Source organism: Vidua chalybeata, chromosome 3, assembly GCF_026979565.1.
Source record: "Vidua chalybeata isolate OUT-0048 chromosome 3, bVidCha1 merged haplotype, whole genome shotgun sequence".
Taxonomy (NCBI): domain Eukaryota; kingdom Metazoa; phylum Chordata; class Aves; order Passeriformes; family Viduidae; genus Vidua; species Vidua chalybeata.
The window spans coordinates 95,553,115-95,571,919 of NC_071532.1; the positions used below are offsets into that span (position 1 = coordinate 95,553,115).

Below are 18,805 nucleotides of genomic sequence, written 5' to 3' on the forward strand. Positions count from 1 at the left end.
CGTTAGATTGCACAGTTCATATGTAACACTGTGAAACCACGATTTATTATTCAAAAATCTCTAAACCACCTTTCTATCATGAAAAGTAGATACCACCAACTTCTTTAGATAGAATTTTGAAGAAAGTCTCTTCCTACAGAGAGGGCAGCCATCATTTTCTCTCTGGTCCATTCCAATAGCTGAAGATGTTTCTACACATAACATCTCATTAAAAACTTCATGATCTCAAGTGAGATACTCTGTACAGGAAGAACTAATCCTTTACATCTCTCAGCATCAAATATAAAATACTGATAAATGCTTGTGTTAGATCTTCTGTTTGTATTTAAGGACATTATGGCTAACATCTATGACAAAAAAGATGGAAACATAAGCCTTCAGGAGAAACACTAAAACTGTATTTTCTGATAGGAATTTCTGGTACAATCTTCAACGGATAACAAAGATTATCATTATTTTAGAACATATCGTCAAAAAATGTAACATAAGGGAGAAGGCAGCATACTGACCTTAGTAATCAGTTCTGCCAGTGAAAACAGCAAACATCTTAAGCCTGTAAACCCCATAGAAAACTAAGGGAACTGGTAGCTTAAACTGCAAGTCCTCCATTACCAGTTGAGCCTTGTCACAAAGTTCTGGCTACAGAAGTCATGAAGAATAAAAACACAGCTGTAGATGTAGCATGTACCTTCCTGCTGGTGCTCCTATGACTCCAAACATTCTTCTCATGCTGCATATCACCAGCATACCAAACAGAGACCTACACAGTTCATATTTTATACCTATAAGCCAAACAAACATATTGGAGTAACTGAAGAAAAGGAATCCTGACTGGCAAGTAAAAATGGCCACCAAACTGCAAGAACCTAGTAGCTTTCCTTTATTGTTAGAAAGAGTAATGTAGAATTAAAATTATTATCAGAATAATTTAATACAGTAACATATAGACTCACTCACTAACATCAGGATTTTGGATGACCAAGGACTAAAGGAAGGATACAAGACACTCACTACCTCCCTTAGGAGGAAGACAGTTCCCAGTGCTCTCCTAGTATCTTACAGGGAGCTGACAGTCACCTTCAGGAGATTTAGAACTCAGGCAAGTTCAGTGTTGCAGGGAGAAAGTTCTTGCAACAACCGAGTGCAAAGCCACTAAAGAAGGAGGTCAAGGAGAAGCCAGACAAGCAATTGCATCCACAGATGTGGAATGATCCCATGTTTTAAAAGTTTTGTTCAAACTTAAGCATTGAAAATCACTCCTCATGTTTTTATCCAGGCACATGAGCTTTCTTTTGGTGATGAAACCTAAATGAATCCAAGTACTCACCCTCATCTGTTCTATTTTCATTTATTTTGTACACTTTTCTGAACTAGTAGAGCCCTTCATTCTCAGCTGTGGGGTTTTTTTTGTTTTTTCCCATATTTGAACTGTGCTTTAAATAATCGAGACTAGGGACTTGACCAGCATATAGCATAGCTGTCCTTCGGTCACACGCCTATAGCTCTTCTCTGTGAACAACTCCAGCCTCTTCTTAGACTACCTGTTTTCAACAGCAGCTTTGTGTTTCCCACGCAGAGAGCACTGAAGCCTTTCTTAATTCAGTGCAAGAAAACACAGTTGGCACGTTTCTCCTAGACAAATTTCACAAAAACCATGCAAGCACAGCTGGCATGTTTTAGAACAAATGAAAACACAGTGAGAGCAGATAAACTCAAGAATATGGCTAATAGCAAAGGAAAACCACATATGGAAGAATCAGAAGTCCCCAAAGATTATTCAGAAGGCAGTAAATGTCCCTGAACTGCAAACACCCAGGGGCTAGGAACATGTCTAGAGGAAGTACATCTCCTTTTCCTACTTCCATTATTTTTCCTCCTGACTACTATGAGACACACGACACAGGGAAGCTGCCTGCTTTTACCTTTTTTGACTGATGAGAGAAACAACAGTAGCAGTTAAACAGTAGGGAAAAGACAGATGTGACTTAGAGTCTGATCTAAACCAGCAGTTAAGAGGAACTAGTTGATTTCAACAAGAGACAGATCTTCATGCAACAGTCCTAGTTATATTGCTTATTCAAACACGTCCGGGTCTCTAAGATGGGAGCAGATAGGCCCAAGATGTCAACACAGACAAACACTGAAGGAAGAAAACACTAAGAAGAAATTCTTATGAAGAATGGAATGCAGCATCTTTTAGTTTGTCTATTCATTATGCAATGAACTTGAATTCTTTTATTTAGAAAAAATTTATCTCCAAATAATTATTTTCAGTTGGGAACCTTAAAAACCAGACAACTACAGCAGTAAATCTGGCAAGACTCATGCATAGCTCTACACGGCTGAACAAGGAAGGGTTAAACTGACATACTATATGTTTTTGTCTCCAGCCAAGAAATACAGTAAAAATTAGGAAATTTATTCTACAAGATATTAAAAATTAACAAGTCTTAAGGATCTCAGGAAGGAGTTTAAACTGTGCAATGTTTTCAAAATATGGGGACTTTACTAAGTAGAAAAAACAATAAACCTTTGAAAATAAAACTGACATGTACTCATCATTTTTATATTCAATCCAAGGAAGATTTTCACAAGTGATTGTGTTCAGGACAAATAAAATGCAGAAAGAGTCTTTTCCTTTCTTTCTACTTGATATTTTAACCTTCTGAGAGAGATACGGTACTCAGTCTGAAGGTGACTGGCTAGAGACACTAGTTGTACAAATATATGCTCTTCCTGGTATATTTCACGATACACCTGAAAAAGACATTCTTTTTATCAGTATTTGTGTGCTGTTTAATAACAAATCAGATGTCCTCCAAAACAGGATAAATGAACCTTGTGAGACTATAACACTTTCTTGAAAGTCTAGAACATACCCAAGCAAAAAAACTCCAAAAAACAAAAAAAAAAACAAAAAAAAAACCCACAAAAAAACCACAAACAAACAAACAAACACACCCCTCTCCCATTAAACCAATTAAACCATAGAGTGAAAACCTGTATCTTACAAAAGAGACAGTACCTATGGAATGGTGTAACCAACTCTCCACAGAGGTCTCTAGGAGGGTATCGGAGCCGAAATATTTGGCACTAGTGGTTGACTAACAAGAAGTATTCCCAACAGCTGTTATGCCCTACTTCATTTGTGCACTCAGAACTAAACAGACATTCATTTGGCAACAGTTCAAGGCTGCAGCAGCTTGAAACATCCTTCTGACTCAACTCGTAACAAGCGGGCAGAAGAGGGAGCCTAAAACAAGACTTTCACAGTAACAAGCAAAGGTTACAGAAGCTAATGTGCTTTCCCAGGTTTTACAGAAAACAGATGAGCAGCTGAAAAGCTCATATTTAAAAAGCAAATGCAGAATTGATACTCCTGTAGCCTCTGGGAACAGGGAAGGGTTCTACATCATTACTATACAAGTCATTCATGATGTGGTTTACACCCATCCCATAGCCATGGGAAAAGATGCATTATATTTGTTGTATTGCATTAGATGATCTTGAATTAAAAAATTCCTATTCTAGAACAATGACTTGTGTTTTAATGAGGCAACCTACACAGTGTACAACCCACAGAAGTTCAGAATTCCAAATAATCTACTCTACAGTGTCTGTCAGAATGCTATTTACTTGTGATATCTTTAATGCATTCCCACCATATTAAAAAAAATGTGGTCTCTTTCTCATTTTGACTAATGCTATTTATCTTTCATCTAGAACAGAATAAATTGCAATCTCCAGTCAAAGATAAGGAACCAAAAGATGTTCTTGCCCATGGCAGGAAGTTGAAACTAGGTGATCTTTAAGACCCCTTCCAACACAAACCATTCTTTGATTCTATACTTAAAACACTGTAACTCAGTTACATTCCAGAAAGTAAGTATATACTGCTGATGTGAGCAAATTTTTAGGCATTTAATTTGATACTCCTTGATTTTTCAGGCACTTAGAATACACAGAGAAAAATCTTCTAAAGGAATGCTGTACATTTAAAATAAACCATTTCTATATATGAAGTAACTTTCTTACTTAGTATTAAAAAAGAATAGTTTCCAGGTCCTTTAAATGAAGCCAAAACACTAAAACTATTCGGAGCAAAACTGCATGTGTATTAATAAAGTTAAGGTTCAAGAGCAACCTTAAAAATGCAACTAGAGAAGTAACCTAAACTTTATTTAGAATTTTAGCTGGAATATCTAGGAAACACAGCTGAGCAACTAGGGGATCTTTTCTGTAATTTCCTTATCATATCTGACTATTTTTTATTTTAAAAGATCATTCAGGAGTTAATCTGCCTGTGTAATTGCAGACAGCTTTGTAGAGCTCTCCAGCAGAGGGCAATGGAGCTGGTGAAGGGTCTACTGAGTAAGTCACAAGGAGGGGTAGAGGGTGCTGGGGTTGTTTAGTCTGGAGAAGAGGAGGCCCTCTACAACTGCCTAACAGGATATTGTAGCCAGCTGGGGGTCAGTCTCTCTCCTATGCAACAAGTGGCAGGAGAGGACACAGCCTCCAGCTATACCAGGGTATGTTTAGGTTGGACATTTAGAGAAATTTCTTCACAGAAAGGGTGATTAGAAATTGGAATGGGCTGCCCAGAGAAGCAGGGGGTGTTCAAGGAAAGACTGAGGGTGGCAATCATTGCCAGGGTCTAGTTGACACAATAATGTTCAGTCACTCTGATCTCAGAGGTCTTTTCCAATCTAATTCATTCTGTAATTCTGTGATTCACTTTGTAGGAAGGAAGAGTTTGCTGAAGACCACCATGAAGGCTAGTCACAAAATTACAAAGCCTTGGCCCAACCTCAATCTACAGAACTTCCTATATACACATATATACACAGTTAATTTAATAAAACCCCATCCCTACAAAATTCACAAGGAAAATATTTGATTCCATACAAACCAAATGGATGGGTTTACAACATTTGCCAATAGCATGCACTATTCTCTACCAAGAGTGTTGAAACCAAGCTTCTGGTTTGTTTGATCTAGGTCTGATGAGTTACTGGGTTCCACAGCAGTCAGAGATATTAAGAGCAAAATTTTAAAAAAAGTGTTTATACTTAATTTCTTCTGCCCATGCAGAAGCTCATCATTAGACTGGTAACATTTCCCAAAGGTCCTAACACATACACAGCAAATACAAAAGCCTATTTTCAAACTCTAACTTAACACAGATTATTCTACATGCTTGACTGGAACCAGAGCTCCCTTAAAGTGAATCTTTTCACCAACCCAGTGGACTTTATGACTGATCCTCAGCATCACCATTCCCTTCCTACCGGTGAACGTGGAGTGACCATGCCAATCACATTTAAAGAGTGCATTCCACCCAAGACTGAATAAAGAACAAAGTGGAAATTCTAACTACGTACCTGAAAGGCCTGTACACAAAAATCCTAGTCAGCAAAAAAAAAATAGCATGTAAACCATTACAATGAAACAACAAATTATAAGCATCTACATAAAACTCAGGAAACTTCATACTTCTCTTCTTGATGCTGGTCCTCTTGGTCACTGAGTTCATCATCATCTACCATATGGCCAAATGGTTCAGAAGAAATTGATACCATATTAGACAGGATAACTCTGCTATCACTGCTTCCTGTAAGGATCAGCTGATCATGAGAATGATTGTATCTGACATTCCAGACCCTAAGAAAGTTAAAGCAGGTAGAATGAGACACTATTCATGGTGGATAGTGCATCATTGTTAAACAATTTTTTTAAGCGCAACACTAAAAAGTCATCTTTTCAATGTTTTAAATATGCACAGAAGTAACATGCCTCATTCCAAAGACTGTTTTTTTGCCATATTCATTAGACTTTTAAGCTTCCATGTCATCTGTTTTCTATGAGGCATCATTAAAAATCAACAAGTAAATTAAAAACAAAACAAAACAAAAAAACCCCAACAAATCACACCATTCAGTGCTATCGTTCCTTGACGGTACATGCCAATTCATTGTTGAGTAAGCCAGATAAATAATTAAGTCCTAAATACAAAAATTCCCCAAAGCAAAATATGGATTAAAAATAGCCTTTTAAACAAAAAAATTCACAACATTCTTACAGTGAAGTTGAAAATAGATCCTAAAACAAATGTAGGACTATATTTCTCTTCAATTTTTACATTTTACATATCAAGTTAATACCAAATGTCATATGGTTCTTGTTTTGTTGTTGTTCTTTGAATATTCTGAGGAAAAAAAGGTATAAATAATGCTTCTGTTAATTCCCATCTTTATTTCCCTTAAAGTAGATTTAGGGAGTGGATCTATTTTGCAAGAATTATTCCAACCCAAATTTTATAAAATATGAATAATTCATCTTTTCTTAAGCACTGAAATTTGCAGACATCAGGCAAGATTCTCTCCTTACTCCAGCCACAGGCCAGTGCAGTAGATACAGCCTTGAAATCTTATTTCAGAGAATAAAATTATTCACTTGCATATTCTGACTTAAGGACTGTGAAGAACATAAAAAAAGTTGAGCTGCATTACTGAACATTTCAACCATGTGACAACAGAAGGATAGATGGCAGCTGCTTTATTACTGCACATCAGGTGCAGCACATCAGGCTCCATTTAGGAAGGCACACCTGTGTCCCAGCTGGGCCCCACGGGCCAAGTTGTGTGATGTGCTTCTCAAAGGTGCACCCCATCTCCCAACAATGTTAACAACAGTTTCTTGCCAATTAGACTAATGTTATCTAAACTCTTAATTTACAATTACACAAGGAACGTTGACATGCTGAAACTTTTCCTCTGTGCAAAAAAATGATTATGCACAATAGTACAAACATAGTTTGCATTGCTCCTAAACGACAAAATAATTAGCTGAATAAATGATATAAGCCATCCACCCACAAAACAGCATTCAGATAATTTGTTCTACCAGTGGGAATGCTCCTCTAGTATCTTCACTGGTTCAGTGACATTTCTCGTGTCCCAGAATTTCACCTTGCAGTCATCTCCACAGCTAGCCAGGTAGTACTGTTTATTGGGATTAAAGTCCAGGTCTCGTACCAGCTGTCCGTGTGCATTTTCTATACAATATATCTGCCTGTAAAACATTAAAAAAATTGAATGGTCTATAAAAAGCTGGCTGCACTCTACCTACAGAAATTAGTTTCCCTGGAAACTTGCATTATCCCCTTAGCACCCACAGACCTAGAGTTCCCATGGCTAGTGCAGAGTTTAGGGAATTCCCAGTTGTTAACAACAGAGATTTGTATAGATTTCTCAGCTTGCTTTGACACTTTGCACCTTCCATGTTTGTTTCCATTAAGATCATCTGTAGTTAAAAGGAAATAATAGTTCCAGATGATTCTAGCACAGCTCTGTAATAACTGTGATAAATGTCTGCTACTAGACCACAACAGTTTCAGGTAAGAACTTCTTCAACCCTAAGTAGTTATACTAGTTCCCTGTTTATGACATCTACCTCAGTAGGAAAAGCTGAGATGCAAAGGTTGCAACAGATATCAAAGACAGCTTTTTTTTTTATCGCTCTGTATTGAATTTACCTTCTTGAGCTCTTGCAATTATCACTAATTTACCTATGGCCCTTAAACTACTCAGCCAGACACAACCACATCCATCTGGACCCACTATAGAAAACATCTGTAGTACTGCTAACAACCTAGGATATCTATTCAAAACATCATGTGCCATCAGTTTGTGTCCCTACCTTGCCTCTTAAACTTGGGGATTGTCTGATTTTTCCTGTTTCCACTCTTGTATGACCAGTTTTCTCCAAGCCACGAATATATCATCTAAAGTTCTACTTAGACTTGACCATCTCCTACAATCTTCACTGGAACTTTTCAACACTCCATGAGCTTTTTGTTTTTCTTTAAATGAAAAATGTTTCTCTTCAGTAAACATATTGACCAAAACTTCCTATTTCTTGTGTCAATTACATATACTTATGGTCTTCTGTCATGATCAGATAGTCTCTTGCTGTTAATACCGAACTACTAATACAGAGCAAAATAGCTCCAGAAGGAGAGATTCAAAATTATCAGGTCTGTACTAAGCCCTATCTTAGACAGCTCTGACTGTCACCAGTGAAATTACTAAGATATGTAGCATCAACACTCTTCTCAGAGTTTGAGAGGCTAAGAATATCATTCAGGTATACTTTTCTAGTGGAATTCAAGCTTCCACTAATCTTTTTGGAATATGTATATGGCAAAAATACTTAGTCTCAAGCATGCTTGCTGTGGTAAAACACATCCTTCCTCCTTCACTACACTTTCCACTTTTTTCTTGCATTGCTTAGAGATGTGTGTAAGGGCTTAAAAATACTACTGTACGTTGTATATTCAGGACTACTCACCATGAAAGACTTTATCCCAACTTAACTATTATTCTGACCATTTGATCTCATTCCTCTCCAAATATGAATATTCTTTTTGTCACTTTTCACCCTACCTACAGCAATAATACGTACACTAAACTTTCTACTTACATCATAAGATTAATGCCACATGAACATTTTCTCCAGCTACTGGCTCCACTTTCTCATATTATTCTTCTTACATATTATTTAGAATTTAGCCTTGGAGTCTGAATTTTCCTGATAAAGTTCTCCCTCTAAATCCAATCAGCCTAGTGTCTGTCTTCTCTGCTTCACAAGCTCTTCTCTGATTAAGACTGCTTCTTAGTCTAGTCTACGACTAGAATTCCTTTAATGGAAGATAGAGATGCTTCTTCTAATGAGACAGAGCATGAAGCAGACTTTACAATATTTAATATTCTCTCTTCAAAACACAGGCTTTGGTTAAAGATCTGCAATGCTATACGTTAGAAATAGGATTACAAAAACATTACAAAAAAAGCAAATTAATAAAACCCCTTCTCCTTTGTCCTCTCTTTCCACTCTTGTCTCTTGTCTTTATAAATCTAAGTATACACATTACATAAAATTCTATTTTTATGTATCAGTTTACAAGGCAAAGAACAGGACAATCAAACATGATTTTCAAACACTTCACAGGAAGCGACTTTTAATTATTGTATTTTTAACTTTCCTTCATTAAATAAATCTTTTTGGCAAAACCACAAAGACTAGCAAACAAGGGATTTATTGCGACAACTCTGAGCTGGCAGGAACCACTGAACTAAATTTAAAGTCATCGCCCTTTAAAGCAACAGAAGTTATTACAAGACATCAGTCTTCTTAGTTTAGTGATAAATTACTATGTGCTAAGGGGATAAAGTGTACTTTTAAAAAAGCCTGAAGAGGCTTTCGTAGTCATGGCAACAGATGTGCACAACATCACTCCTTTGCTTATCAAAATCACAACTAAGCAGGGGGGGAAAATGCCTTATTAGGTATATTCAAAGCTTTTATTTGGTTATGATTTTGATAGATTCAGTGATTTCTTATAACCAGTATGCTACAATCATTAATATAATACAGAACACTTTGTTAAAATCAGAATTGAAGGGTGAACTTGACCTGTTGCCTTCAAAGATTAAAGTCACCTTTAAATGCTATGAAGATAGTTCATAGTAAAGTCAGGACTATTAAACCATTTTCAGGTTGAATTACAAAACACCTTCATTCAGGTAATTTCTATGTATTGAACAAATCCTTGTGAGACTAGTACATGGTTCAGTAAAACTCAATATACAAGTTAGAATTGAAGCTGAGGGGGCATATCAGAGAAAACTCTTTGTTAAATTGTAACTATATCAGCTATGTAAGCCTTTCTATTCCTTTTATAAACTGTAGGTTTGCCGCTCATCGTTTCAAACAAAAAAAAATTATGGTAGGAGCAATGCAAAAATCTACCTCCAAAGGAGATTGTCTTTTCTAGAGAACACGACTGCAAGCTCTCCTTACCTCATGCTCCGTGTATCCCAGCCTCGGACAGTGGTATCGTTGGCTGTGGCAATCTGGGTACAATTGTGGTGTGGACTCCATCTTCCTGAAGTAAATTTTAATTGTCCTTTCCCTTCCAAGGCTGTGGAACTAGAGAGCTAAAATAATGAAACAAAGCTGGCAATGTTTCTAAATGTAAAATTAGTTGCAATGAAGACAAAGCTACTCAATAGCCTATTGCTCCAAGTGCAACAGACTACCAAATCCGAAGATTGAAGGAAAAAAAAAGTAAAGAAACAACAAATAAAAGCTAGAGCTGATTTCTGATCACTAATTTTTGAAAAGGCTTATGCAGTGTAATGTATGCCAAATTATTAGAAGTACTTTAATTCTATAAATTAAAACCATTTCAGATCATTGTTGAAACAGTAGATCGACAATATGGGCACACTGCACAGATTTGTAGCTGCCAGACACACACATGCATTTAGCTTCATTAACAGTCCTACAAGACTTTTTTCCATGTCAAAATGCCAAATTTTATCTGTAGTAACAGAATTATGGTGTCAAAGACTCTTTTTGATAAATGTATAGCAGCTTTTAAAAATAAAGAAGTCAAGGCCCACATGCCCATGTCACCACATACATGCCTGTTAAAATAACAGTAGATACTAGATTACAAATCTACAATCTGTGAGATAAAAAGGTTTCAGTTCCATAAAGAGGCTTCTATGTCCTGGAGCAGGCAGCTCTGCATCTCTACAGTTAATGAAAAGAAGGTCCAAAGTAATAAACTTTCTCTTTGAAGTTGCATAGCAAGTTATCGCCCAGTTTCATGTGAACATGGGGGAAATCAAACCTGCCTACACTGCAAATTACCTTTACTTCCAATCACTTACTGAAACCGTTTAATATCTAAAGAGGGAGAGGACAACCAAAATATTTGCATTTAATTAGGTATAAAATTTACACAAATTTCAAGCACCTACGCAAACAGCAGACTTATTTGGTCATCTTTCACACAACTTTCATATTTCAAAATGTTTCATTATGAAGTATTTCACAAAAACAGATTACTGCACTGGATCCTGTTGGATCTTAATGCAACATCAATACTCTATTTAATAGTGGATTTCCCAGCACAAATATTATGCTTTGATGGATTAAAACGACTAAAACATACAAACTGTTTACATTAACTGATATCAACAGAAAAATATGCTGTCAATACTAAACTGCCTAAATCTATTTGTATATTGTATAAATGTTCATGTATGTATTTTGCTAAATTTTTATTACTACAGCTCCAAGAATATCATACCTCTTTAACAATCTAGAAATTACAACTAGATTTTTTTTTTAAAGAATGTGGAATTCCCAGCATGCAAGATCATATATTGCTCATGTGTTAATGAAAAATGTAACACTGTGGCCAAACCTACTCCTCTAACACCATTCCTCCTCTAGAACAAATGCTGTCTGAAAACCTTTCTACAACTTGCAGGTTATTAATAGAAACAAAAAATACTGCATAGGACACTGGACAATAAAATTCACTCTTTGGGTTTTTTTGACAGACACTAGATTCCAGGCTCAACAGAATATTCATAGCTTGTGTAGGTCATTTCAAAAATTAAAGTAAGTTTCTTCAGTAAGCAGACTTGGCAGTTCAAAGTTTACATTGGGGGGAGGGAAGCCAATGTTAACATTAAGACAGAACCAACAAAGGGAGTATATTTTCTCAGGTATTTAAAAAATCTGCTCTTGAGATGGAAAGCTTCATATATTCAAAATATGACTCAGGGCAGAGGGTCTTTGTTAGCACTAGACAATACTTTCTCCAGCATTCCAGACATATATATATATATATATATATATATGCTATACAGCCAATAAATAAAGGGAACAAAACTGGTAGCTTAGAATCACAAATGCAGGTTCAAAAACTCCTTAGTTGTAATTTTAATTAATACAGAATATACAGACAGGTAAGTAAGTGCTCTTTTTATCTTGAAACCTTTCCTCCACTTCTTTAAATGCAGAAAAGCTAAAAAAGAAAAACTTCCTACAAAAGGGAAGGAAAACATGACATAGGTGTATTTTAAACATTATTCTTGCATGAAGATTAGGATCTGTGCTGCCCAGGGGATGAAGACATGCAGGTGTGGTGTGAGGGCCTCACTGGATACTTTAGGTAAACAATTCATAGTATTATTTTATAAATACAAAATGGCACATGCATTAAGGAAAAAGGAAAGGAATAGAGTAAGATTGAATGTCTACTTTTAGACAACAAAATTAGGAATTACTCTTGCAATGTACAAGGATCACACTGATTTCAGAAAAGAAGTCTGGAGAAAATGAAATCTTGAACAGTGTAAAATGGTTACTGGAGTATGGATGGATTTTACACTATTCCTAAATGCTTAGCTGGAACAATGCCTAAATCTGGTGGCACAAGAACAAAAATAGAAGGGCAGCATTATATTATACTATAGTTGCATGACAGCAACACTTTGAAATGAGGAAAAAACCTCTAAAAAATTAAATAATGTAATATTATCAAAATAGAACTGTTTATGTTATCCTCAGTGAAGGAAGGGGTTTTACAAAAACAAAGTACCAAAATATGAAAAAAAAAAAATCTGTCCTAGATCTAGGACTGATTTCTGTGTATTCAAATCAAAATATCAATGACTTCAACTTATTTTTGTCAAAATATCAAGGACTGAGGTTGATTTTCCTGCTTCAACATTTGATTACATAAGGTCTGACTTGGAAAGAGGAAAAGACAGGCACTATCCTTAAAAAAAAAAAAAAAAAAAAAAAAAAAAAAAACCAAAAAAAAAAACCCCCAAAAACCCAATATATATTAAATGTTAAAGGATCCAGAAATTATCTAGGAAAACCACAAGCAGTATGGAGAGTGAACCAACTGTTCATGCCCTCTTCCAAGAAAAGAGCTATGTGACCAAGAACAGAACAGGAAAGTACTTAGAAGAAAGATATATTAAGGGCTATACTAAGTAGACAAACTCAAGCAGACTATTTTGAGATTGACATTAAAAGGCATGAGTGTTTTTCTGACTTGTTATTGACAAAACCAGAAAGGTTGATGAAGATTGTAAATTAAGTTCAATTCCTTCAACTGCAGGAAACCATACCACGTAGTCCTTTCATAACTGTTCTTGACTCTCGAACCATCTTAAAACTATCTGCCTTTTCAAATTGCCTCATCATATTGGCAGCTTAGAGCTATTCTCAGAATAGCTAAGTAACAGAATTCACATATTTTTAAGTGCTGAGTTACAGTAGAAGAGAGTCTACATTACGGTAAGAACATATTTTTAGTCCTTAAACACATGTTTTCTGCTTTATACTATAAAAATTAAACTAAACATCAAGTTCATCCTCTGAAATATATTGTTATTCCTATGTGCTGATGACGCATTCCAAATTCTGCCAGCAATAATTTTCATTATTTTACTCCTACTTCTATCATTAAGGAGACCACTAAATAAAATTGATTCCAACCCTATGAGCTGGTTTCTATTCTCATTCTGATCCAGTAATTTCCCTTTTATTTTTCTTCTGATAGTTTTCTGCCCTCCTATAGTTAATCTATGTTTATTCTAATTATAGTAATAATGGGGAGCTAAAAAATTCTCAACAGAATTCCACAAGGTATTTCCTGCCTTGAGAAATAGCAGCTATCTTGCCAAGAAAGCATCTCACGTTTATTCGTAACATTATCTCCATTTGGATACATTACTTTTATCCAGATACCCTCTGAAATCTTCCCCAAAATATATTCTGCCTTGCCTGGAATGCCACTGCTTGATACTATCTGTTGTTCTGAATCAAGATCACATGAATGCTGCTAAATAATCCAGACAGGACAAGAAATCTAAAAGGATTATAATAGTTTGGATTAAAATTATCAAAACCACACCTCTATTTGCCCCCTCTGTGAAAACATATGAAAACCAGAAAAATATCTAGATTTTAATATCTCTATTTCATTTTGTTCCACTCATTTGCCATGCCAAATATATTGCGTTTACCCGAGGAAGAGTTTGAGCAATTTGTTGACATCTGACCTCAAATCTGTACACAGAAATATTAACTGTCGCCTTCTCAGCAGATTCTATCCACACCTTGTGCATTGTCTGGGCTTCTCTTGGGTCCAGCTAATGATTATAAATGGCAAAGAATAGCTAATTTAATTGCAAAAGGTAATGATGCAGTGAGCATAAGATTAGTTTCACCCCAGAAGGTAATGTCCTCAAAACAATAATAAAGGGAGTGATCAAAAGGACAGGAGAAGCTTGTCTTAATGTAAATACAGGCAAATTGAACACTGTAAAGCAGAAACAACTTAGCAAAAAAAAAAAAAAAAAACACTGCAAGAAAATAAAAAACAAAACCCCAAACCAAAACAAAAAACCCAAACAAACCCACTGAACTGTACAGTAAATTACAGTTAGCAAATGTTTCTTATCCCAAGCTGACTAGATAATTCAGAGAATGAACACACCAATAATTTTATTACCAAGAAGCTCTGAATCTATTGGGAACTGTAAAATTCTTCAGGCTAATTTTAATGAAACAATGTGACTTGTAAATCACAAGCAGATACAGAAAAGGAACCAAGTAAGACTCTGAAGTTTTGATAACTGTAGAGAAGCAGAAATTTTGGACGATACAAAATTTTAAAGACACAGATATTTTCAGGTTTTCATCTATATTATACCTGAATTTTAGACAAACTTTCATAAACATGAAAGGTCCATAAAGACTAGCATTTGGTTTACCTCTTGCTATTAACATGGCCTATAATGTGTACTTATGCAAAAAAAGGGAAGCAATTGAAAAGTGTTGTAAAACCAGGAAAACCAATGATGCACCAGTGTAATGAATACCTCCTTACCTCTATCACCTCATACAGATACAGTGGACTTGATCTGACTTTTAGTTAACAATGCTAATATTATTCAACTTGAACACCATCATGTGTTTTTTACAAAAAGAGAAAACAATTCAAACACACTGACATTTCTATTATTTTAATCCTTGGCTCTTGATTGAATCAGTTATAACAACACATATATACACACAGAAATACATTGTTATTTTACTTACAAGTCTATAGCAACATGTATATTTTGTAAAGATGTTCTCCCCTTAGCAATCCCTACAGAATATATAAGTTTACTAGCGTTGAGGAAAACATTCAGTAGAGGTAGCTTGGTGTGCAGCTGCAGTGCCAGCTGCAGACTGAGCTCTGGATGGTGGAGAGAAATGAGGCAAGGGGCCAGGAAGAAGCGCTGACTATTTGCACAACAAAAAGCACAGGGACCTGTGTCACAGTCACTTGACTGGACACTCAGAGAAACAGCAGGAGCAGAGGATTGAGAAGGAAGACCCCAGACTTTTGCTGCATTGACTGGGAGGGTATAAAACCCCAGAATTTTCTTTATTCAGAGTCCCTCATGAGAGGCACCAGCCCAGACTGCTGTTTTGCTGTTGCAGCGTAATTAAATGACTTAAGGGATGGAGAGGACTGAGACGCTGCTTTGGGGAAACCTGGTATGTGTGAGGGTGGGGCATGCAGGGAGTCAAGTGGGACCTGTCAGCCCACTGGAGCCCAAAGTCTCTGCCCATGCAAGTGTGACTGCCAGAGTGACTCCTGGATGGTCAGACAAGGACATTTCCTCAACACCAGCTACATCCTGCTTAGCCACTGCCTGCTTGAAACAAAGCATGTTTAGGTGAGAAGACATCAGGTGGCTAAGAGATTCCAAAAATGGACAACCTTTCATCTTAATGAACAATAAAGACAACTTTTCTTGCCATTTACATAACCTCTGTGTATCTGCATAGAAAAGAAATACTGTGGGTTTTTTGGTCGTTTTGTTTGCTGTTTTTTTTTTTTAATTTGCCTTAACATGCCTCTTTTTTATGTGGCAAGACCTGATTTCTTTGCTTTAGGCTGTTCTCTATCTGTTTTCCAGGAGGCAGAAAAGAAAAAAAAAGCTCTTTTTATTAATATCACAAGAAAGCCTCTCTTTACATTCTGATCCAAAAACATTAAAATACAAATCATGTGCTTTTTTAGAATTATGATACATTATGCATGCAACAATCCCCTATAAACAGGATATTCACAGAAAGCTGTTTCACCAACAGCCCATTAGCCTACAAACACTCCTTGTCCATGGTGATAACCAAATGGAAAATACATTTACTACTTACCTCTACTAATGCTATCTGTTTAAGAACCAACCTGTTCTCATAGATTTCTCTCACATCCTAAATACTACAGCAGCAAAAGCTGGGGTAGAGTGTTGATTTATGGAGGAGGGTTTGACTCTTTTTTTAAAGAGAAAGCCAACTGTGTAACAAAACATTGCTTGTTTTTTTTTATTGCTCTTTGTAACTGTCAACCCTACATATTTTTTGCAAATATAAAATTGCTACAAAATTAAAGTTATAATTTTTCAGCCATATATATGGAAGGGAAGGGAATTAATCTCTTAGTAAGGAGGTAATCTTCGAACATTTCAGAAATGCACCACAGTCACTTCTAGTCCTGAAAAAGCCTACGATACTGGACTTCAGTATTGTCTTAATTTTCAGCTTGTCTTGATTTTCATTACTAGCAAGTCTAGCACAGGCCTCTTAAAGAGATGCTTATGCTTTTGTCAGTCTTGTTCAGCTGGACTCCAGCTAGCTCAGGAACCTACAGACATGTTTAAGACAAATTTGCTGCAGACAAAAATTCAACATTCAAAAACTGCAAGAATTCCAGTCATCTCAGAAATGATTCACTGGGCTCAAGATTTTGATGCATGGAGATATGTTTTTTGATAGTCAAGTTTCAGTGAACTTTATCTATCAAACTTCACTTTAAAAGCAGTGTATGACTTGGTATTGAAGTAAGTATCATCTAAGAACAACTCAAAATTGCTGGAGCAAAAGACTGATTATGCTAAACAGTTATTCTCAGGTAAAATTTTAATCACAAATGATTCTTGTTTACATACAGTGCAATCACATGAGATACTAGATTATTTTAGATGGAAATATAGAGGATCAGTCAAATTCAATATCAAGCCTCCTGAGAGCCTGATAGTAAAATCTGAACAACATTGTTAACTTCTGCAAACAAAGGTTTTTAACAAAGATTTTTAAATGCTCCTATCTGAAGATGTCAATCAAGGGTTGATATATCTACTTCACTGGGTAAAGCAGTTTCTTTGATACAGAATTTCACATTTGCTTTTATTTACTTTCCTTTCATAAAAAAATAAACATATAACAAATGTCACAAGTTAAATTTCCTTAATTCCTTTATCACTTACTTTGCCTTCTAGAGTCCTTTTGTGCCATCAACATTTGATGTAGTACAAGAATATTTTAGAAATGCCAATTAAAAAATATTCTACATAAGCAATGGTACTTGAAATATTGAAAGGATCTGCAAGCTGAATGTTGCTTTGAGGATAAAAATACTGATTCCCCAAATCATGCTGAAATTACAAAATTTGGTAGCATCTATTCTTCTCCAAAATTACACAGATCATAATTCTAGCAATGGAAGGAAAAGAAAGTGGAAATCATATCTGCACAAATATTTGTGTGATAGAGTGGGGTTTACTTTTGAGAAAAGAAATAGTATAAGACAACACAACATACAAAATTCTAGTAAATAATTGCCAAGCAATATAAAATGAAGAATAAAAACCCCATAAAATTTGGTATTCATGACAAGATTTCCACAGAGAAACTGATAATACACGAGACAGCATCCCAGTGGAAATCACAGAATGGTTTGGGTTTAAAGGGGCCTTAAAGATCATTTAATGCCAATCCCCTGCCATGGGAGAGAGGTTAGGATTAAGAAAAAATATGAGAGAGTTATGAGAAAGTGGTCAAACAGTGAAAATACTAATTAACATTCAAAATGATTTGAGCAAGTGAGGACAGAACTTCAAAAGGAATGAAAGTAGGAGAAAAGGAAAATGCTAAGTTGCCTAGCAGTCTCAGTACTTCAAGGAGACATGAGGACTCATAGCATGGAAGCAGTACCAGCCCCAAAGCAGTTTTTCAATGTTGCAGAAAGGTTTGTATGTTATGCAGACATTAGGAAAGAAATACTGACTAATGCAGGTGCAATGCAAATCCAGGGGATTACAATGCCACAGACAAGCTCCTGGAGGTAAGCTATCAGAAACTCTCAACATCAATTTGATAAAAACAAACACTAATTTGAAGCCTTGGAAGGCAACATAACACCTGCTGAAGTTGCAGATGAAAAAAAGAGCTAAAGTTTCTCATCTAGAGAAGGAACCCAAAGGGCTTATTTATAAACATACAGTATTAAAATATATTATGTGACATTGTCATCTATTTGTATGCAGTCAGGTGGTATAAACAGGGAAGAGTTTATGGACAGTGTCTTGACTAAGTTGAAAAAACTGATTCTTCAGCATCCAGGAAAAAAATTAACCCTGACCTAAAAAGTTAAAAGTGACAACAGATCAAGTGAATAGTAATGTCCTTGACATAAAGAGTTTACACTTATAAGTTCCGACACTGATCTAAATGACTATACAGAATGAGTCAAAGTTTTCTATATACATTCTATGATATGGTGTAATCAGACAAAAATCTATGCCAATGACACTTTTTTATTTATCTTCCTGAGTAAGACATTTTTAACAGTAAGTGAAATAATCTGAATAATCTGTATATTACTAAATTAAACAAACATTGAAAATTCAAAGCAGTACATAGCAAATAGAGAAACTTGTATTATGCTTATACAATCAAGAGCTGTAAAGGGCATTTACAACATGAGTTACTACACCATTATCTGAATTCAGTAACCTTTGGCTTTACTGATCATCAATTTTTCTACTTGCAGACATTCACCAAATCAGCACTGCTTTATTCTACATTA

At 35.7% G+C, this 18,805-nt stretch overlaps 1 protein-coding gene across 2 annotated transcripts in view; it reads right to left on the reverse strand.

The window, feature by feature from the left end:
* The window catches only part of EIPR1 (EARP complex and GARP complex interacting protein 1), a 75,371-nt gene that overhangs the window by 6,304 nt on the left and 50,262 nt on the right, over positions 1–18,805 (reverse strand). Inside the window, exons 6-9 of one of the 2 annotated variants that reach the window (XM_053937605.1) lie at positions 9,862–9,998; positions 6,904–7,071; positions 5,494–5,661; positions 5,382–5,405 (exon numbers count right to left, since the gene is read on the reverse strand). In XM_053937605.1, the coding sequence (XP_053793580.1) occupies positions 5,382–5,405; positions 5,494–5,661; positions 6,904–7,071; positions 9,862–9,998 (497 nt within the window). The remainder of the gene's footprint in view (positions 1–5,381; positions 5,406–5,493; positions 5,662–6,903; positions 7,072–9,861; positions 9,999–18,805) is intronic. The other variant, XM_053937606.1, reaches the window with a different exon arrangement.